Source organism: Cynocephalus volans, chromosome 5 (genome assembly GCF_027409185.1).
Source record: "Cynocephalus volans isolate mCynVol1 chromosome 5, mCynVol1.pri, whole genome shotgun sequence".
Lineage (NCBI taxonomy): Eukaryota > Metazoa > Chordata > Mammalia > Dermoptera > Cynocephalidae > Cynocephalus > Cynocephalus volans.
Window position 1 is genome coordinate 118539741 of NC_084464.1, and position 22555 is coordinate 118562295.

The 22555-nt window shown below is 35.1% G+C and overlaps 1 protein-coding gene across 1 annotated transcript in view; it reads left to right on the plus strand.

Moving 5' to 3' along the window:
- Positions 1–17124, plus strand: part of RFX6 (regulatory factor X6) — a 54925-nt gene extending 37801 nt beyond the window's left edge. The window contains exons 8-19 of the mRNA XM_063098110.1: positions 1813–1890; positions 2001–2114; positions 3923–3972; positions 6193–6352; positions 6961–7105; positions 8414–8523; positions 9475–9592; positions 10984–11106; positions 11749–11955; positions 12758–13270; positions 14178–14390; positions 16949–17124. Coding sequence (XP_062954180.1) covers positions 1813–1890; positions 2001–2114; positions 3923–3972; positions 6193–6352; positions 6961–7105; positions 8414–8523; positions 9475–9592; positions 10984–11106; positions 11749–11955; positions 12758–13270; positions 14178–14390; positions 16949–17124 — 2007 coding nt within the window. The remainder of the gene's footprint in view (positions 1–1812; positions 1891–2000; positions 2115–3922; positions 3973–6192; positions 6353–6960; positions 7106–8413; positions 8524–9474; positions 9593–10983; positions 11107–11748; positions 11956–12757; positions 13271–14177; positions 14391–16948) is intronic.
- Positions 17125–22555: the final 5431 nt, after the last annotated feature.

The window sequence follows — 22555 nt, forward strand, 5'->3', positions numbered from 1 at the left end:
TGTCACCTTAGGCAGTTGTGACCCCCTACCACATGCTCACTGCCTTTAATGGAGCTAAGCCTTGCCTCTGCTCCTGTCCTCTCTAATGAGATGTCTGTTCTCAGAAAATTAAGTACAATTATATTTATAGAGAATACAAAATATACTACTATTAAAAAGTATTATCTGAAGTCTATGTAAATATTAAATAAAGTGCTAATAGTAAGATTAACATTATTTGATGATTTGTATATAAAGCAATACATTGTGACACAATTAAGTAGAAATACTTGTGAAGATAAAAGCTTACTTGTATTTTAGTAGGTTTCAGAGCTCAAAGAATTTTTGACAACATTTATGACTTCCCTTCCATCTTTCTTTCACATTGTCCTTATCCTCATTTAAAAAGTATGTCTTGGCAATCCATCTAAAAACATAATAGCATTGCCCAAAGTATTGGGCAAGTCTCATTTGCATTGATGGTGACATATCCTGCTAGTGGTGTCCTGTAGTCAGCATACCTCCTTGGAGGTAGATTAGTTATTTGCATGCCATCATTATACAGTTGTGAGCTAGATCTGTGATCTAGTGTAAATTTACACAGAGATGTGTGTTCTCACTGCGCTGCAGAAATAAAGGGCAGAATGAAAGGGTTAGGATAGGACACCCCAATAATCACCACAACCCTAGATGCTAGTGGGATCAAAATAGCTAATATCTGTCAATTTCTTAACATGTACTAAGGATTATTCCAACTACTTTGTATGTGTTAATTCATTTAGTCCTCATAACTATTGTGTTATATAATTAGTGTTATTATAATGAGAAATTTATAGATGAGAAAATTAAAGTGCGTAAACGTTAAGTAGCTTGCCCAATGTCACCTAGCTAGTAAGTGGAAGATTAAAGCTGGGGTTCAAATCCAGGTAATCCAAAGACAGAGATCACACCTTTGACACTATGCTCCTTTTCATGTAGAGCACCCAACCAGTAACAGGTAAGGACATTTCTAGCATATATAATAAATATTTTAGTTTGAAAAATGTTGAGTTGCTGGAATATTAACTAGTTCTAAACCATTAAAATTTTGAGAATATGTTTAAAACTTTTTAAAACTATGTAATCCATATGTGCGTGGAAACTTGGAAATGGAGACTTTTCATAATAGACAATGTTCAAAGTTTTTCTAGTAAGTGTGTCATCTGATATTATTACTAGTTTTAGATAATATTTAGTGAAGTCTTTGTATGCCAGGTACTGTATGTTGTATCACATCTTATTTTGTTTGATTTTCTTAACACCATATGAGTAATATGGTATAACTACCACTTAAAGATAAAAGGCCTGGGGTTCAGAGATAAAGCAACTGGTGCAGTCATATCTGATAAGTAGTGTAGTGGACTTGGGTGCTCAGGTGCAGCCAATTCCAGAACCAAAATTTGAAATCACTATGTCACAATGCTCTAAGCATGCATTTAATGAAACTGGATGAAGAATTAATGTATTTTACTATTTTATGTTTAGTTCCTCAATCAAAGATAATTTTGTTATTAGGCAGAAAATAAGGATGTTGCTTTGGCCCACAACTCCCTGCACAATTATCTTTTTCATTGTTCTTATCAGAGTATACTGGAATTGTCAATTTAATTTCCTTTCTCCCTTCATGAGGCAGTAAACTCCTTGAAATAAGGATTTTGCCTTTGTTTTTGAGTCCTAAGCTTTGAGCATATGCCTGGAACATAACAAGAGCTTAAAAACATGTGTTGAGCAAGTGAACAAGTGAAAGGACGGTTAAAAGGATGCTTTGGTTGAGCTTTTTCTTCCTTGAAATAGGTTGATACTCTCATAATGATGTACAAAACCCACTGCCAGTGTATCCTGGACAATGCAATTAATGGAAACTTTGAAGAGGTAAGGGAGACAAAGAATGCTGTGTTGGCTGTACTGTACTTTCATGTTCTGTTTTTAAAGAGTTCATGTTGAGAAAATCTTAACGTACATACTCTTTGTTCTGCAACTAGATCCAGCATTTCTTATTACACTTTTGGCAAGGAATGCCTGATCATCTTCTTCCCTTGCTTGAAAACCCTGTTATCATTGACATTTTATGTGTTTGTGACTCAATTCTTTACAAGGTAAGCTCTTTGGGGTGTCTTAAACATGAACCATTTATTCCTTTAAATAGCATTCCATCTAAATGTTTGCAATACATTTTTAATAAATTTGTTATTTCTGGCTAGAGACACACTATCAACTTTTTTTCTGATGAGAAAGCAAGCACTTATTAGTGCATGTTGAATAGTGTATGTATTTTAATAGGAATTTACATTAAATAAACTCAATTTTCTGTATAATACTAAGAATGACTTTAAATGTAATGTATTAATACATGAAAACTTAGTTACTTTTTATTAACTCTTTGTAGTGTTTTCAGATTAAAATAACATAATGATGTTTCACAATATGGGTGTTTTGGGGAAAAGCAGAATTAGGCACCTTCGTGGGATTAATAAATTGAGAATCTTAAAAACCTCTAGCTTTAATGCATTAATGTCTAATTATGTCCTCACACCACATGAGAGTTCTCAAGTGTCTACAGAAGAATCATGAAAACATTCTGAGTAAAGGTGAGGTGGTTAGCCCTCTAGCCAAACATTTAATGGGGAAGGAAGGCAAGCTAGTTCTTGACAGTCTCTTCCCTGGTTAGAGCAATAACAAGGTCCAAGGTGAGGGATAAAACTATATTTCAACTTGGGTACTTTAAAATGAGTTTGCCTACATTACCTGCTAAATTGTCATAGGAAAAACAAAAGCTTGCTTTTTAAAAAATAACCTGAACTGATGAGAAAATCCAAGCTGAGTCCTGTTAAGCATTTAGGAAACGAAACTTCTAAGTTAGTTGCCAATGTCAGGCGCTTAGTTTTGCAGAAAAGTAAAGCAGAAGCTAGGTAGACTCAGTCCAGAAGCAATTGTGCAGACCTACAACGATAGGTTGGCTTGAGCCCAAATGAGGGAGTCCTATTTTCATCCTCTGTGCAGTTCTGCCTTATCACAGGATAAGAGATCAGAAGAGTAAGTGCAGTATGTTCTCTGCCTTTAGTTCAAGGTAAGGTTGAAGAAGGACAAAGGAGAGCCATGCTGTTCTCATTTTCCTAGGTCAAATAAGAATTCTATTATCTAGAGAGAAAGGGTTTAATTTATACTAACTGATTGTAATGCTTAACACTTGAGGAAGCAACCAGAAGGGGTAAAGGAGATGGCTCCAAGAGTAAGTATAAGAAAAGACCTGGACTCATGCACACATGTTTATCACCATAAAATTCATACTTACGTCCATCACTGCAAAGCTGTTTGGACTGTTATTCAGCTCCTCCAAGGATTTAATTTCTCAAAAAAGAAAAAAAAAAAAAAAGATTATTTGGAAAAAAAAAGAATATGTATTTAAAACATAAAATCTCTATTGCATACTTTTAAAACATAGAACTATATTTAAAATATACCTTTTTTTCCTAAAATGATCTAATTTTTTTGAGTCCAACACAAAAATTCTGAGTTTAAGTGTTTTTAAATAAACCTAGTGGCTCATCCTCATGGTGGACTCAGGAAAGCACAGTGAGCACTATAAATAGAATGGTGGAAAATGAGCTTGTGCAAGATGTTCATCCCACCTCTAGAGAGTGGTCCTTAAAACAGGAAGGATATGATTACCAAGTACAATTCACTGGTAATTACACACTAAGCATATGAAATACTGTCTCTTGTTTTACTGTCTCATATGCACTCACATACAACTCATACTTAATTCATTTTAGAGATAAAATTATAACTTTCAGAAAGGAGTTATGTTATTGTCTAAGAAACTCGAAGAAAATTTGACAAATCGTGAATTTCTCTAGAAATAATCAGTAAAGATTTATGTTAACTCTCTTTTGCTGTGATAAAGGTTCTTACAGATGTACTCATTCCTGCAACAATGCAAGAAATGCCTGAAAGGTATGTTCAGTTCATAAAACCTGATTGTTTCTTAGTATAGGATTTCATCTTGTACGTTATATTAAAGGACATTAGGCAGTAATGCATTTATTTGTCAAGATTATTTTCCTACTTCTGACCCTTTGCATCAGCTGGAGGAGATGTACCTCAATCATTATATTTGGACTTCAGTGAACAAAATAAGTAGAAAAAATCCTGAAGTTCTTTAATTTGAGAGTTGCAGAAGTGAAAAATAGATCTTTAAGTGTGGTTGACCTTCAAGATGCTGAGAAAGTTCTTCAATGTAAACAAGCTGGAGAAAGATAAAGGGGGATAATTTATGGAAAATAACCACAGTAATAAAAACTGTAAGGAAATTATTATATTTTTATTATTAATTTTGGTCTTAATTGCAAACTCAGAAAATGACATGAAGTTACTGCCTTCTTTTAACAAAGGAATACAATCTCAAATAGGACATTGTTGGGGGGGTGGGGGGGAAGGGAGAAGGGAGGGAGGTTTTGGTGATGGGGAGCAATAATCAGCCACAATGTATATCGACAAAATAAAATTAAAAAAAAAAAATGAAACGTCAAATAGGATATTGAAATGATACCTAAAGATTTTTGACAAGGCCTTTTCCAATGTGATAACAATAGCAACTTGAAAAAAAAGCCAAATTTTCCCTTGAAAACAAGGTCTAATGAAATAATAAAATTTAATTTGGTATTTTGGAGGCACAAATTAAATTAATGTAGGTCTGAGCATAGTTGTTGCTCAATAAATCCACATTGATTGATAAAACAAATTTTATTTTTTATTTACCCTTTCCTCTAGATTGTTTCATTTGTTTATATAATAATTGATATTGGCCTGGCCAGTAGATTCTCTCAATCGTAAATTATAATCTTTGTAGATCTAATCTGTACTCTGAATCAGGTACTCCTCACACTCTTCTATGTCATAGCAAAATGGCTGTGCTTACTTAACAGCAGGCATCTAGTCTCATGGCTATTTATAATAGTAACAATAGGTGACTTTTATTAAGCACAACATAGGCTTTGGGACTTTACCTAAAGTATTTCAACAAACTTGACATATTCATTGTAGAAAATTAAAAACATACATAAGTGCATTTTTAAAAAAATCGCTCAATCTCAGCACATTTTTAATGTCTTACATTGTTATGTTACACACTTTTTTCTAGGAATATCTATAAATGTATACATTTTTAAAAATAGAACTATAATATACACAGTGTAGCAGTATACAGTGAAAATCTTTCCATATTAATTAATATAGATCAACGTTATCTTTTTTAAATGGTTGCATAAATTTCTAGCATCTGAAGAATACTATATTTTACTGATTTCTTACCATTGAACAATTGCATAATTTTTTTTTTAACACAACCCGTCAGACTATTCCAAAGTAGCTATTATGATCCCAAATTCACAAATGAAGAATATGGGAGTAGAAAAAAGTTAATTTATTTTCTTAGAGGGGGATAATTAGTAAGAATCAGAGCCTAGATTTAAATCGAAGTCTAACTTCAAACTCTACCTACTTTCTTTTCTGTACCATGCCACAGGTCCCCAACATATATTTTGATTTGTTTTGTTCAAATAAAATTTGTAGTTTTTTTTAAATGATTTTTAATTTTCATATATTCTCATATATATACAACCAACATTTACAGTTTTCTAAATTGGATTCTATAATTTAATATAATTTGATGACTCATCCCACAGAGTTATATTTGTATTATAAGAATATGTTACTAGAAATTAACATAAAATACATAAAATGATGTTTATGTATTTGTGAGGTTTCTTAAAAAGAAAATATGTGTAAAATCAAGTGTACGCTTACATTTTCTGAGAAATATTTTATAGAAAATAATTAAATTATGAGTTAATATTAATAATAAAGTTTTATTTATTGAGTACTCCCTGCATGCCAGGCTTTAACCTGGGCATTTTTCCATGAATGATTTCATTGAATCCTCACAATAATCCTGTGACACAGATACTAATCTTGTTCCCATTTAATAGATGAGGAAACTGGAGTTTGAGGAGATGGAGTATTTTGATCAAGATGAAACATGGCAGACCTAAGCTGAGTCTTTCTGACTTCAAAAATCATATTCTGGGAAGCATAGGATAGTATACCTCCATTAAAATACACATATTTAATGTATTTTTGAACAATGTAGCATTTAACACATTGTTTTCTTTGTAGCTTATTAGCAGACATAAGAAATTTTGCTAAAAATTGGGAACAGTGGGTTGTTTCATCCTTGGAAAACTTGCCAGAAGCCCTAACTGACAAGAAAATACCTATTGTGCGAAGATTTGTATCTTCTCTGAAGCGACAGACATCTTTCTTACATCTTGCTCAGGTATGTTTAAAATTATTTCACAATGAAAAGTTAAAAAAAAACTCTGAATGCAGTCAGAATGTAAAATAACTATTTATCATATGAATCCAATTGGCAGAAATTAAGGTTGTGGGGAATGAGCCCATGGGGTATTTGATGTGAAACCCACAAATCTGACACACTTTAAACTGCCTGCTAAATATGGCTCTCTTAAATAGAGAGAAACAAAAATAATTCTTAAATTAGGAGTACCATATTCGTGTATTGTTAAAATATACTTCCCCGCCCCCTAAACAATTATTTGCCTTTTGAAGTTTTCTAGCCCCTAAATTTGGAAAGACTAGCTTGGGATAGTCCCGGATAAGAAATGTAACATTTTAAAATTCTTATTTTGTGACAACGAACAACAACAACAAAAAATCCAATTCTTATTCTCTAAGTCCAAAAGTAATTTTCAAACCTTTAACAGAAATGGTCATGAGTCTCAGCTATTGCTTTTAGTTTTAAAATAAGAAAAAACTTCTTTATGATACTTTTTCCTCCAGGAACTATTTTTCTAAAGCTAAAACTTTCCTCTAGATAGACTGTAAATGATACAGTATAGTGACTTTCTTACTTTCTTTATGCAGATCGCCAGACCAGCTCTCTTTGACCAGCATGTGGTGAATTCTATGGTATCTGATATTGAAAAAGTTGACTTGAATAGTATCGGATCTCAGGCTCTTCTTACCATTTCAGGCAGCACAGACACTGAACCTGATACATACACTGAACGTGAGTCCACTCTCTCTGTTTGTAAGATGGTTTCCCATCCCTGGAACTATTGACATTTTGGGCTAGATGTCTCTTTGTTGTGGGGGCTGTGTATTGTGGGATGTTTAACAGCATCCTTTGCCTCTACACCGGGTGCTAGTAGCAGCTTCCCCACAGCTGTGACAACCAAAAATGTCTCTAGACATTGCCAAATGTCCCCCAGACTGCAAAATGACATGTGTTTTACAAATCTTGGTTTATAGAAACAGTTTTAATTTTAAAAAATTGTTCTCTATTTAAAAACAGTTCTACTTACTCATTGTTGAAAACCTGGAAAAGACAGAAAATATTAAGAAAAATAAAAGTAATCTATAATCTCATTGCCTAGAAATAACCAAAATAGAAATAACGTGGAAATAATCCAAATGGTTTTGAGTTTTGCGAGTTTCTTCCAGTTTCACATTACCAGCATACATACTTGTGTGCTTCACTCTCTTGTTGTCATATGATATATGATACATATCAAAATGGTATCTCAAAACAGTACTGTTTTGCAAAGTAAAGACTTTCTACTCAGGTTTGAACCATCTGACTAAACTTACCAAGCCCACATACGTGACTAGACACCTAGGCTTGATTTCCAAGGGATAACAGCTCACCATTTTCCCCTCCCTTTCTTTCTGAAAAGACAAAAAAATGCAGCTTCCTATAGGCTATAGCACAAACGATGGACTGCTCTCTGGGGTCCAACCTCAAGCCAACTTTTTGTTTCCTAACGTAAAATTGTATTACCCTTTGAGATTTAGTAAAACTCAAACTCCTTAATGAAATGATAATCCTAAACTGCTCCTTTAAATTTTATATGTTAAAAGGTTATTCCTGTGAATGGATATTCTGCAGTACAGAATTTAATTTTTGCTAGAGATAAAGGATATTGAAGAAAGTGAGCATAGCTTGGTTCATTCATTAGCTTTCAAATAATCTGTTCCAGTTTATAAAATGAATATTCAATATTCAAACTGAATATTCAGCTACATTAACAACTTACTCCTTTATTTCAATTTATACCAAGATTTATACATTAAAGATTTACGATTAAAATTTTGAAGAGCAGAATACTAAGGATTTTTTGTTACCATTCTCAGGATATGAAATTAATTCCCTTCACACATTTAACTTAATCTGTTTTTCCCTTTTATGCTATAAATATTAATGACTCCTAGATTTAGGTTTCCTCTTTGGTTCAGTTTAGAAATCAATATTCTGCCTTCTTTTTATTTATTTATTTTTCTTTCTTCTTTTTTTTTTTTTTTTTTTTTAACATGATAGATGACTCTATCATTGTGTTCCAAGAACTGAAGGATCTTCTTAAGAAGAATGCCACTGTGGAGGCTTTTATTGAATGGTTGGATACTGTGGTAGAGCAGAGAGTTATTAAGGTACATTTTAGTGACAGCTTCAGAAAACAAATGTTTTGGTAAGAGTAAATGCTGAACAGGCTGCAGTTTCTTGATTGGTGGAGGAGGGGTGGGAGGCTGTATGTAAAAATGCTTCAGAAAGCTTTTGAAGCCCTAAAGTAAGGCAACCCAATACTGAAATTAGGGATTTGCCAGATTTGAGAATGTTGGGCATGGATTCAATTCTATACCTCCTTGGTTGACCAAAGACTACAGGATGCCTTTCCTATCAGTCAATAAAATTACAGCTCAGGAGCATCAGTAGTGAAAGATAAACTTAGAAACTGGAAATATCTGTCCTTTTTCTGCAAAGCAAGTGTTCATAAATGCTGAAAGAAAATATGGTTTTAAGCATTTGCATTTCTGAATTCCACAAATCAGTATTTTGTGTCTTCTATGTGGTTTCTTCAAATCTTTAGTTAACCTTCAAATCATCCATTATGAAATAAGGCAATAAGAACAAATATATCCATCACTAATGGTGTTAGCCATTCCATATCAAGGAAACTAGTTATAGTTTGAGGACCTTTTTCTTCTGGAAGGAAAACAGATCATTATTCAGGATCAGAGAAGTCAGAGTTAATCATTCACAGAAATATATAACCCTTCCTTCACACTTTACCTTCTGTTCTTTTAAAAGCTTTGTCAAAGGAAAATTAAAAGATAAAAATATTTTCTAAATTATTTAATTTTGTTGCCTAGTTCTAGTAGGAAAAAAGCCATATAGAATAAAGACCTACTACCCTTAAAATGACAGCAAATACAGGCTAAAATTAAAATCCCTGGACAGATTATTTTATTTGATGAAATAAATGGCTGCCATGCCATCTGTCCATTTGTCAGACAGTTTATCTACCTCTTGATCTAACATAGAATGCATGTAGTAAGGAGACAATAGATTTTTATAGTTTCATTTTGTTCCTTTACTTTTAGACCAGCAAACAAAACGGAAGATCATTAAAGAAGAGGGCTCAAGACTTTCTGCTAAAGTGGAGCTTTTTTGGTGCTCGAGTAATGCATAATCTCACCTTGAACAATGCATCCAGTTTTGGTATCCTATGTGTTTTATAAAAACTCTTCTTAAATGAGTTATATCATTTGTTCCCCAGTCACATCTCCTATCAATTTTTAAGCACATTACATCATAACTTCTCAAATCATATCTGATTTGGAGTCAGACCACATGCAGGATTAAATCCTACCACTGCTTCTCTCTGCCTGTGTGCTTTACCCAAGAAAGTCTGTGCATTGAAGGGGAAGAATATTCTTTTCATAGGGTTATGTACATTGCCTAGCATTCAATAAACACAAAGAAAAGCAGCTGTTATCATTGTATTTCATCAGTGCTTGGATACATTTTCTTTATTAAACAAACAAACAATAATTAAGACAGTGTTTTCCAAAGGGACTACTCATTGCAATATGGCACACTTTTACATCTTTTCAGGGCACCCACATATCTGCACTCCAGGAATCAAAGAGCAGCTTAGAAGACAAACTCTCATAAGTTTCTTAACCTTCTTTCCTGATCTGTATGACTTATGAAACAAACTGGGTCAAATTAGCTTTCTCAAAAATTTAACATCTCCTTTTTCCTAAAATTTCCAAGATCCCTATTTTATAGTTATAATGCTAAACTCACAGGCAGCAACTCTGCATTTAATAGTTGCATTTCAAGAAATCTTCACATTATGAAATAGGTTACAAGTAACTAAATTGACTTCAGTTAATATTCAATGGAATTAAATAAAATCAGTGAACTTGTATTGAGAGATAAACAAAATTTGTTGTCTGTCATTTGGAATGGACTTGCTCATATTTAAAATTTCTTAAAATACATAGCATTGAAGCCTGACTTACTATGAGAAAAGACTTTTGTTGGGAAATCTTTCGAATACTTAAAAGAAGTTAAAGGTTTCCAACATATCTTTCACATCAAAATTATTCTTTTGCTTTTTTTTTTAATCAAAGATTTTGTTTCAGACTGGAAAGACACGTCTTTACTTGATACTTTTTCAGACCATGTTGGCCATTGTCTAATTATTTAGTACAAAGCAAACAGAAATAGAGCAGAGTAGAGCTCATTTTCCTCAGGTTAAAGCTTATCACACGCCAGTGTGTGCCCTCTTAAAGCATAAAGCATGTCTCACTTTCATCCGTATTTTCCTTTGATGTAATTAGTGGCCAAAGAGCTGGCAGGACAGTACACACAGTGAGCTGGGCAGGCGGTACGCAAAAAGATTAGAGACCCAAGTTAAGCATGTTGGTCTTAGCAGGTCATTTAAAGTCCAACAAGTATTTGTTTATTTCAGTTGCTCCTTGTAAAGTGTTGTGAGATGGTCACAAAGATAACTTGACTTCTCCCTTTTTCTCTTTCCCTCTCTTTCTTTCTCTTTTTTTCATCTCACAATGCCCTCTCTCAATTCCTCGTCCATAAACAAGGCTCTTTCCATTTGATCCGAATGCTTCTTGACGAATACATTCTCCTGGCCATGGAGACCCAGTTTAATAATGACAAAGAGCAGGAGTTACAGAATTTATTGGACAAGTATATGAAGAATTCAGGTAATTTAAAATAACTATCTTGTTTTGCATATTTCTTTATTTAAACCTAATTTTAAGAATTTCTAAGTGGATTTATAACAGTCTCAGAGTTTCCCCCCAAACCCATCGCCACTAACACCATATACTAACTTTATTAGAGCACTATTTTTTCTTTCCTTCATTTACACATAGTGTAGTCAAAGTACTTTACTCAAAACTCTGAAGGATACAAAATTAATTTCTGAGAATTTAGATACAGTTGGAGAAGTGAGTATAATACAAAAATAACTACAATTCAAGACGTCACGTGGTTTACTGCTTATATAAATGGTGTAGAAATAAGTTCTATAAGCATTTAGAGAAGGAAGGGAAGTGAACACATCTTTTTGGAAGGGGACAACTTGAAATTTAAAGACTGTTCACTCCAGAGTGGATTATTTAGTGCCCCTCAGAACACATCTACCCCCACAAATACGCAGCTAATGAAAACCAGCACCACTGCCAAGGCAAAGATCTGCCAGCCTTGTTTTCCATGGAAATATTGCTTAGGAGTTTCCAGATTAATCACCCAGTCATAAAACATTTTCAGTTTCTTTTACTTGGGCTTATCGATTAGGAATATGGGGATAATCCTAGCTTTCCCATTTTAAAAAATCTTTCCAGATGCAAGTAAAGCTGCCTTCACTGCATCTCCAAGTTCATGCTTTCTGGCCAACCGTAATAAAGGGAGCTCAGTTTCCAGTGACACAGTGAAGAATGAAAGCCACATGGAGACGACCTATCTTGCTCTGTCATCCGGTCAACCTGGAGGTTTAACCCCTGCTCTGCACCCATTCCCTGCTGGGAACACAGAAAACATGCCACTTGCAGGTATGCTGTGAGACCATGAAGAGAATCATTTGGTCTTCAAAACGTCTCAGAGGAGCCTATTCCTTCATTTTTTAAAAAAATTTGTTACCCCCAGGGCGTTCCAAGAATAAAAAAGGATATTTTAATGTATTTTTAGTAAAGATTTATTATATTTTTGTGATTTTCAGCTATTATGCACATTTTTCTTAATGCCATTATTAACATCACACTTTGACACACTTGATAAGTTATATCAGAAGTATGGATAATTAGTTATCTTCATTTAGTGGAAGAAACAATTAGATTAAGTGTACACAAAATCCTTAAGATGCCTCTGAGGCCCAGGGAGTTGGAGGTTTCATAAACTGCGCTGCTCATCAGTGGTGTTTACATGATGCTTCAGACTGACTGTTTGAAGCCATGGCCATTTTTACGTTAGCACCTTTTCCTTTTACCCTAAAAACCAAACCACTTAACATTCAACTTCTTTTTTAATTAAGGAGAAATGTGACAGTAGACTCCTTTGCTGTTCCCAAGCATGGGTTCTAACTGTTTTCACAGCTGTGGAAGCACAAATCCATCCCAGACTTTCCAGTGTAGTCATTAATTCCAAGTCTCCACTGTTGTGGTAATATGTGTATTGTGATGGTATTGGTTACAATCTGGATTTTTGGTGTCCCTCAGTTCAGTTATTTTGGGATGGTAGGAATGAAGCAAGTTGGAAAAAAGGTATATTAATAAATCTTTTGAATATTTTTTAAAGATGTGAGCCCATCTCCTTTAGTATGCTACTCAGTGAATGCTGTGGTACTTTTTTTTCCAGGTCCAATGGAGCTTTCACAGAGTGCTGGTCATCTGATGACACCACCTATTTCTCCAGCCATGGCAAGCCGAGGAAGTGTCATTAACCAAGGGCCAATGGCAGGGAGGCCCCCAAGTGTCGGCCCAGTACTGTCAGCTACATCACACTGCTCAACATACCCAGAACCCATTTATCCTTCTCTCCCTCAAGCCAACCATGACTTTTATGGGGCCAGTGCTAACTACCAGACTGTGTTTAGGGCACAGCCTCACACCCCTTCAGGGCTCTATCCTCATCGTGCTGAGCATGGTCGATGCATGGTCTGGACTGAACAGCAGTTTTCTAGAGACTTCTTCAGTGGCAGCTGTGCTGGGTCTCCATATAATTCCCGGCCGCCTTCCAGCTATGGACCATCTCCACATGCCCAAGATTCACACAGTATGCAGTTTTTAAATACAGGAAGCTTCAATTTCCTGAACAATGCAGGGGCTGCCAGCTGCCAAGGAGCAACATTGCCTCCTAATTCACCTAATGGTATTGAAATTTTTGGAGAATTCTTCCTGGCTTTTGGATGACAGTAAGGCAAAATCAGATATTGAATTCCACCCCTGGAGAATAGCATGTCATCCTATGTAAGGCTTGTAAAGATCATGAAATCTTAGACATTTGAAGCTACTTCTGCCACATACAAATGTATTTTCTAATTATTTTGGCTTTATTAAAGTCATCCTTCTAAATGCCACACCTGATTAAAAAGAAAACTTATATGTCAAACCCTATGGCTGAGAACAACCTTGATAACCCCAAAGAAGAATATTCTGTTTTTTGAGAACATTTTTAGTAGATAATATTTCTTCCAGAGAACTAAAAGAAGATTTAGTTATATTATATTTATATAATTTATATATTTATAAATATTTATATATTATATAATATAGTTTATTATATTACCCACTGTTAGGCCAATAAAAACTGGTTAAGGGAAAGACCAGTGGACTCCTTCAGCCACCGAAATAGGCTCTGTGTATAGGCCTCCTTGATGCCTTTCTCCTAAGCATAGACCAGTCCTTCTCCCACAACCATGAATCTATAAATAAAAATAGTATTTGAAAAGTAATGTAATCTTTGTGAAAGGCTAATTGCTTTTTACTTTCTTTATTGGCAAATCTTATTAATTTAGATAAGGGAAATATGAGAGCAGTGCAGTCTGTGTCTCAAAATCAATAATATACCAATTCCTATGAATTTTTTTAAAAAGACAGCATAGCAAACTATATCCATATAAAAACACAAATTCAACTCTATAATAAGTGTAGGTACAAATGTAGTATTTGCAGTTTGATATCTTTAGGGCTCTACCCAATTACATTGTAACTTTTTTCCCTCCTGGAATATTCTTCGTAATAAGTTAACAGCACGTTCTCAACGCTTTCTGTTATAGGATACTATGGAAGCAATATAAACTACCCTGAGTCTCACAGACTGGGATCAATGGTGAATCAACACGTTTCTGTCATCAGCAGCATTCGCTCACTACCTCCTTATAGTGACATCCATGACCCACTTAACATCTTAGATGACAGTAGCAGAAAGCAGACCAGCTCATTTTATGCAGACACATCATCTCCAGTTGCGTGTCGGACGCCAGTACTAGGTAAATTGATTTAGCAGTTCTTGAAAACGTTTTAAGAAGTCATTGGCCTCAGGTATGCAGCATTACTCAAGGGAGAGGTGCTGAGGTGTTAATGTTTTCCTACAGTTGATTTATCACTTTGAATCTGAAGTTATAGTTTTGTATCTGATTATACAGTTAGTAACAGTTTTCCATTTCTTATTCTGCGTATTGCTATTCAGCAACTTACTGCTAGATCTGTTATTCTTTCCAGAAAATAGCTGGCATCTACCATGTATGCTAAAAATTAATATAACCTGTCAAATGCAGTCTAAAAACTGTAAGTTCTATAAGGGCAGTGATGTTGCCTTTTTCTCTCTCTCCTCTTGGTTACTGTTGGACCCACTGGTAGTTCCAAGAGGTATTTACAGACCCCATAATCTCCATCAGTACCTGAAAACCACTCCAAGATTTTTTAAAATGGTGTCCTGTGACAGAGGCTGCTAACGTGTTCTTGATCTTACATAAAATGTCATTCAACACCTCTGTAGAAAATGTTGCTATTTTTATTGTTCTATAACATATGATTTAAGTAAAAATTAGTGTCTTGCCATGAAGTCTCATAGCATCTTCTTCCAACCAGATTGATGACCCTAAGCCTCCCCTATGAAGAAATTCTGCAACTTGTGCTAGATACATCAGGAGCACCTAGCAAAATGTTTGCCATGTAGTAGGAACTCAATAAATCAGTGAGGGAAAAAAGGAGTACAAACCAACTCTATACATATATTTAGTCAATGAAGAATTAATTAGTAGGTTATCACTAACAACATAGGTTTAGAGACTAAACCTATCCACAAATAATTAATTAGTATGTTATTACTAATAACACAAATGTATGTATATATATTTAGTTTCTAAAATTAATAATAAGGTATCACAGGGCAATTATGTACTCATTAAGTATCAAGGCAGAGTGTTGTGTTTATTAAGATGGTTGAAATCTTCCAGTGGAATTTATTTCAGACTAGCATAAGTAAAGGGCCTTGACACACAACTGAAGCATAAAGAGAAAGTGACATAAATTCCATCTCTCCCTACTCAGTGTACTTTTCCAGTAATTCAATAGGAAGTACTTCTGCCCTTCCTGTGACCATTACAGATGCTCCCTGAGCAGAGTCTAGCAGCTCATCTCCTGCTATCTGCAAATGGTCATTGCTTCTAGGTTACTCTAATGAAGCAGAAAATTCCACTTCAGGAAGTTTCCTCACCATGAGACTAAAATGTACTGTGTTGCTATTGTTACTATTAGTTCTGTTTACTTGTAGAGATAGTGGAAGCTTTGACAGAACATAGAATGAGAGTGGGATGGATTCTAAGCTTTAGATGTCAGAGCGGCTTTACAAGTAGATTTCAAAGTGGGCTTTGGGATTAAAAAAGAAGGAAACTGAGTAAGCAGGTAAGTAGTGCAGGGGCAGTTGGGACCCACTGCTTCCTTAGTTATAAAGGAAGGCTTCCTTAGTTATAAAGACTGGTTCTTAGTGACGGAGAACATGCTACTTCAGCAATGGGAAGGCAGCAACCATCCAGGAGGGAAGTACAGAGCTAGTTTTCCCATTAGTGAAGCTTTTTGAGAACCTACTATGTGCCAGACTCCATTCTAGATGTGAGGATGTGGTGGTGATAAGGCCATAGTTCCTGCCTGTAAAAGAGGTTTACATTCTAGTAAAAAGTAAGGCAATAAATATATAAACAAATCAATTTCAGGAGACTTCAGGACTCTGAAGTTGATTAAATAGGGTGAAATGGCAGATAGTAGTGGGTAAGCTGCTTTAGGTAGGGTAGTTGGGAAAGGAATCCTGAGGTGGAAACATTTGAGTTGGAATCTGAGGGACAGAAAGGAGGCAATGATGTGAGGATCTGATGGTGGAGTTCTAGGCAGAAGGAACAGCAAGGGCAGAGTCTCTGAAATAAGAACAAGTTTGGAAAGTTCAGGGGGCAGGAAAAAGGCCAGAGTGGCTGAGCATGGTAAATGAAGAAGAGGCTGGAGCAAAATATATCCAAAGGCAGGAATCAATTCACATAGAATTTTATGAACCGGGGCAAGAAGCTTGGGTTTTGTTCCACAAATATGGGAAGTGATTATAGCATTTAAGAAGAGCGAGAGTTTGATTTACCCTTCAGCAAGATCACTCTGGCTGCTCTCTGAAGGGGGAGAGGGTAAGACAAGGGTGAGGGTCATGTGACCAGTTATAAGGCTGCTGTGTTGGCCCAGGTAAGAGAAGACGGTGGTTTGAAGTACAGTTGTGGAGGTGCAGACAGAGAGCGGAGGTAGATTGGGGGATACATTTTGGTGGTAGAACTTAAGTTGAAATTGAGTTTTCTGTGTGAAATATGTAGAAGAAGTAATTTCTGGGAGAATAGCAAGTGGGAAAAATGGAAGAAAAGATGATTGCTCTGACAAACCATACACACTCAAATTTAGAACAGGTATATGTGCTAAATTCAAAAAGAAATACAGAGGCTTAAAGTGACAGGCACTTGCAGAGAAAAGAAAATGTCTATCAGTTTTCAATTGCTGATTATATTTTCCCTTACAGCTTCCAGCTTGCAAACCCCAATTCCTTCCTCCTCATCCCAGTGTATGTATGGAACTTCCAATCAGTATCCAGCTCAAGAAACCCTGGAGTCCCATGGAGCAGACAGTAGAGAAATGGTGTCCTCTTTGCCACCCATCAACACTGTGTTCATGGGAACAGCAGCTGGAGGCACTTAAACCAACAATGTTGGGTGGGGATTGAAATTTTCAAAAATCTCTACTGTGCAAATGTCATTACTCACTCAGACTACCATAAGAGTAAACCTATGGAATATGCAGTGGCTGGACATTGTTTTTTCAAGTCACTGGTACTATGGACAACTCCATCATGAGTGGAGATACTTACAGAGTTTGCCTTGCACACAAATAGTTTAAAATGTGATCTCATTATTAATCATATTTTCAAACATTATCAAGTGCAACTGGTGGAGAGTTGAAGAAGCAAACATTTTAACTATGAAGATTTAATATTTCACTTTCTAATTTATTGAAAATCTGTGTGATTTTTCATCTTTGGTTTTTAAAAAAAGAAAAAAGTATATTTAATACCTTTTCAATACCTTTAACTTATTAGGATCTCAGAATCATTGTTTACTATGCTTTATTTGGCAAAAAGTCAAATGTGTATGTTCTACCTCCTATGGAAATGTTTACAAGGTCAAGACTTAATCCAAGTTAGCCTAGATGAAAGTTGCTTGACTTTCAATTCCTGTGCATTAGTGTGATGATTTCTGTTACATAGCAGTATTCTAATTCTATGTAACTGAATAGAGATGATAAATGCTTTCCCCTCTTTATCTAAAAAAGATAAGAAGAAATAATGTATGGAAATATTTTTAGAGGCTTAGTTGCTCTCAGGGCTGCTACTGTTTCTGAAGAATGTTGTGGATTTGCAGACACAGATTACTGAGATAGGAAATTAAAGAGTAAAGCTGGTTGGTCAAAACACTATAATTCAAACCTTTGCCTATCAGATCCATGCCAATAAATATAACAAAATTGTGACTTATAGACTGTGTTAACTTCTTCAGATTTGGAAGCAGTCTTTTATCTAGTACTTCACTTATAAATTGAGAGTGAATGAGTATTCAAAGATTTTCTGGATGCAAAGGCTAATTCAGAAATATGGGATTCATTATATATAAATTAATGCAATTTGATAACACCATCTATCTACTTACTCTGTTTCTTTCTTTCTTTCTTTTTTTCCTTTTTTTTCATATGTCTTAGCTGAAAGGTCTGTTGTAAGATTCATGGCCATAATAGAAGACTTCCATTAACTTTTCAGGCTTCTCCTATAGTCATATGGCAGGTCTCATATTATTTGTATTAAGAATTAGGTTATATCATAAAAGTATCTGTAAGTCCTAAATACCCATTATACATCATGATGTAATTTGGTAAAATAAACTGTGGAATTGATTTCAGCAAGCAATAAACAGTTATCTGTGAACTTGTCAGTTTTGCTACCATTTGCTTAATTGTGTGCTCAGCAGTGTGTAGTTTATGATCTAATTAATAGAGTAGAAAAAGTTTGCAACACTAGCAAATCATGAAAAATAGCAAACTAATTTTCTATTCCTCACGTTAGTAGTACTGTAGGAAACAAAGTAGTGTGAAATTAATAAAGACTTGAAATGAAATAGTAAACAAAACAGTTTTAAGAAGTGTTTGGTCATAAGTCTTGAAAACTAAGAACCAAAATTTCAGTGTATAGTAATTAAATATATATTCAGCATCTATTATGCATCAGACACTGTATTAGACAATGTGGAAAATACAAAGATGAAAAAGACACTGTTGTACCTTTAACACATTTTGATGTAATGATGAAGGGATGAACTGATAGGAGACAGGAGCTCATTGAAGATTTTCGGGTAGAAAAGTAATGTGAAGGAAGCAGTGTTTAGGTAACATCTTGCAGCAGTTGGAGGGATGAGGTAGATTGGATAGGTGGGGAATTAGCCTGAGAAAGGGTTTGAGAAGCTGTTTTTTCTCATCTAGATGTCCTGCAGAGAAGCACAGAGAATACTTAGAAGCAGAGCAAATGAGATGGGGGGAAAGAAAAAGAAGCATAAGCATAATTTCAAAGAATACACTGAATGGTTTTCCCTAACCCTATTTGCAAAGATTTTCCCTACCTTATTTGCAAAGCACTGCAGTGTAAATAGTTGACCCTATATTGAGACTACCTTTGTAAATGAGGGGAAGTGATCTGGAGCAGGGAGAAGCTCAAAAGACACATGAACAGTGTCTCTTGGTTTCATGTGCAATTGGCTGATAACAAGGTGCTCAATTTTGACGTCAAGGGACACATGATTAACTTGCTCTTTTCCCCAGGCAATGGGACTTGAGTTTATCTCTGTTCAGTGTATAATAATGTTTCTCGATGCAGGCACCATTGGTCTTCAGGCAGGACAGTTCTTTGTTTTGAAGGACTATTCTATATATTGCACAAGATCTAGAATCCCTGGCCCTCAAACACTAAATGTCAGTAGAACTCTCTTTCTCAATCATTGTGACAACCAAAAGCATCTCATGTATTTTCAAATGTTCCTGAAGAAAGTGTGTCCTACATGAGTTGAAGGTGGAAGCATCTTTAATTTTACCTAGAAGAAGCATGAGACAACATAATACCTCTCTGCCCTTCAGTTACACTCGTCATTTAAAGATTGCTTCCTTCATGGATCTAAAGCCTGGAAGCTCAAGGCATTTTCTAATATAATTTTGTTAATTTTAATATTGTTAAAGGATCTCACCTCACTTTTTAATGTTTCTGTTTTTGAAAGTAAATGAGTTATTCTTCAAGTGGTTTTTGGAAGTTCTGGAATATCAATTATAAAGAAGTAACCTGTTCAAATCAATACTTATGTGAAATGCAGAATTAAAGTTAGAAATCAGAATTCAAAGATGCTAGGTTTATAACTCAATTTTTAGGGTACTATTTTTCAAACCATATGTTTCGTTGGTACCACAGAGAGACAATCACAAATAAATGCTCCAATTAATTCAATGAATTCTTAATATAATTTAGAGACCAAGAATGTGTTTTGTAACAATTTAAAACCCAGCTATGTTATTAACATAAAATCACAGATCAGAAGGGACCTGGTTTATTTTCTTCTCTCCAGGTAGTGTTGCATTAAGAAAAATTAATGTCCCCCTCAGGTATGTGTTCCCAAATATGCTTTCAGATCAGAAAGTGTTTTTTTTTTTTTTTGTTCTGTTTTGTTTTTGTTGTTGTTATTGTCGATTTAATATTCAGACTAAATTCCAATTACAGTTGTAATGTGAAAATCTTTTTCTTTGTTCCTGCTTCCAGAAAAAAGAATCCATGAGACCCTCAATGTCCCACATGCCCAGAGCCTATTTTGGAAATGAAGAGAGGGTGGTGGTTTGGGTACCACAATGCCTGAAGAGGGCAAATGCACTGGCATGTAGTACCAGTAACAGGAATGTGAATATCCTACAATGTGTGGGACAGATTTGCACAATGAAGAATTGTCCCACTTGAAAAGCCAATAACACTTCTTTGGGGAAATGAAGGTAGACCAGTAAGCTGTGAGCTGATTGCCCCCAAATTTTGCTCAATAGTGCCACTTCATTTTAGATACTATCCATCTAACCTAATCAAATAATCTGCCCAGGAACTGTGACCTCAAAACTCACACACACAGCTTAGGCAAACAAACAGGCAGAGGAGTAGGGTTAGAATCAGAGAGAGAGAGAGGGAGAGAGAAGCTGGGGGACAGAGAAGCCAAGCTGTGAGAGGGGCCTCGGTAGGCAGCAATGGGCAGGCTCTTCTAATGGGACACTAAAATGGCAAGTTTCCAGACCTGCAGTAAGATACCAGAGCTGCAGCTGTGCCATATCAACCAGGGAGGAACAATGCCCAATTCTCTTCTGCCCACTTGAATTTGCTCTTAGAGCCTTTGATGGATGTGGTCTCCATTTAGCCACTCAAGGTACAGCTGCTTTAACTACACTACAAGGTCCAGTACAGTATGTGTTTTCTTTTCTGCAGAGAAAACTTGATAAACAGTAAATTAGAGATTCACGGATTATATTTTTTAATGACTGAATCTATTCTCAAACAAATACAGTTCATAATGCTAGAACAAAGATTACTGTCAATTCTTGACCCTATGTAGTACGTTTTCCTTTCCTACACTTTCAAAAGGAGAGAGAGAGAGAGAGAGAGAAACCTTTGACATAAATGAATTTTGAAACCCAAACCCAAGGTTACAACTTTTTTAAAAAGCAGGAGGCAAATAAGAGCGACATGTCTAAACTTCCTGGAAAGGGATATTACAGGGACTCAGGTTTCTATATAACAGGGAGTGAAATTAATTGCCATACGAGTGTCACGATAGCAGCTATGAACTATTATAAGGCCTGGAGTAGTAAACTGTTCGCACTGAGGGCAGATTTACAATACAGGGTGTTATAAAAATTTAAACAAAAACCTTCCAGAAAAGTAAACAATAGTGATTATAGCATACAGGACATTTTGTTCTTTCGGAAAGATAAGAAATGATGAATTTATATAAAAGGTTATTGTGCCATCTTATTCAATTATTGAATTCTAAATTAAATACCTGAGTTTGTAAATGGCAGAGAACACACATGTCTGTTCCAAAATTACACCAATTAAATGAAAAGAAAATATTCCTTGATTAGAGGCATTAGCAAAGGATGGAAAAGATTGGTAGTTGTAAGCAAACTCTGATCTAGTCACTAGTTTTGAGATATTTAATCACAAAATAAGATCTTATCTCTGTTCTGATTAATAAAATATTTTTTATTAGTGTTCTAATATCAAAATCCTCTAAATAGTGCTTAAGTTTTTACTGTAATTGGCTATATAACACTCTGGTAGAAATGTTTTCTTTTAATTTATTTTTCAGAATGGGCAAAATGATTTTTTATTTGGTTTTATTGTAGAATCTAATCCAGCTGGAAAAATCTCTGTTTTTTTCCCCAAGTTTCTCTTTAAATGTCTGTATTTTCAATCATATTCATGCATATTTTATGAGGATAAAATTGACCACTCATTATTTTGACCCTTCTATTTGTCACCATAAAGTTCCAGTAGAAGCTTCTTCATCCATTCAATACCATGGGAAGCTCTGGGCATATAAATGTAAAATATTTCTAGATTCCTGTTCCTATTAAAAAAATTATTTCATTATTTATAAATATTTCATTTAATCTCAAGAATTAAAATGTATTTATTGCTTGAGTATTCTTAATGGAATATCTTTGTAGTGTTCTTAGGCTTGGTTACGTTTTGTTAAGGAATTGATGTGTTGAGGGTTCCCAGAGATTGTCTTTTTTATCCCCCATTTAAACAAATACATCATCTCTCACTAGTGATAATGAGGACGGACAAGTTTCTTCCCCTCATGGAGCGAATCGTTTATGAGGGAGGGCAGACATTAAAGCTAAACCTTTACACAATTGGTTACAATTAAGAAATAATTAATTGGAAGCGTGAAGTGTAAAGAGAAAGTTACTGGGAGAAATTCTAACAATAGATGGGCCCCTGGAGGTGAGTGCAGGCAGAGGCTGTGGGGGGACAGCCCAGTTGGGCAAGCTTCTTAGAAGT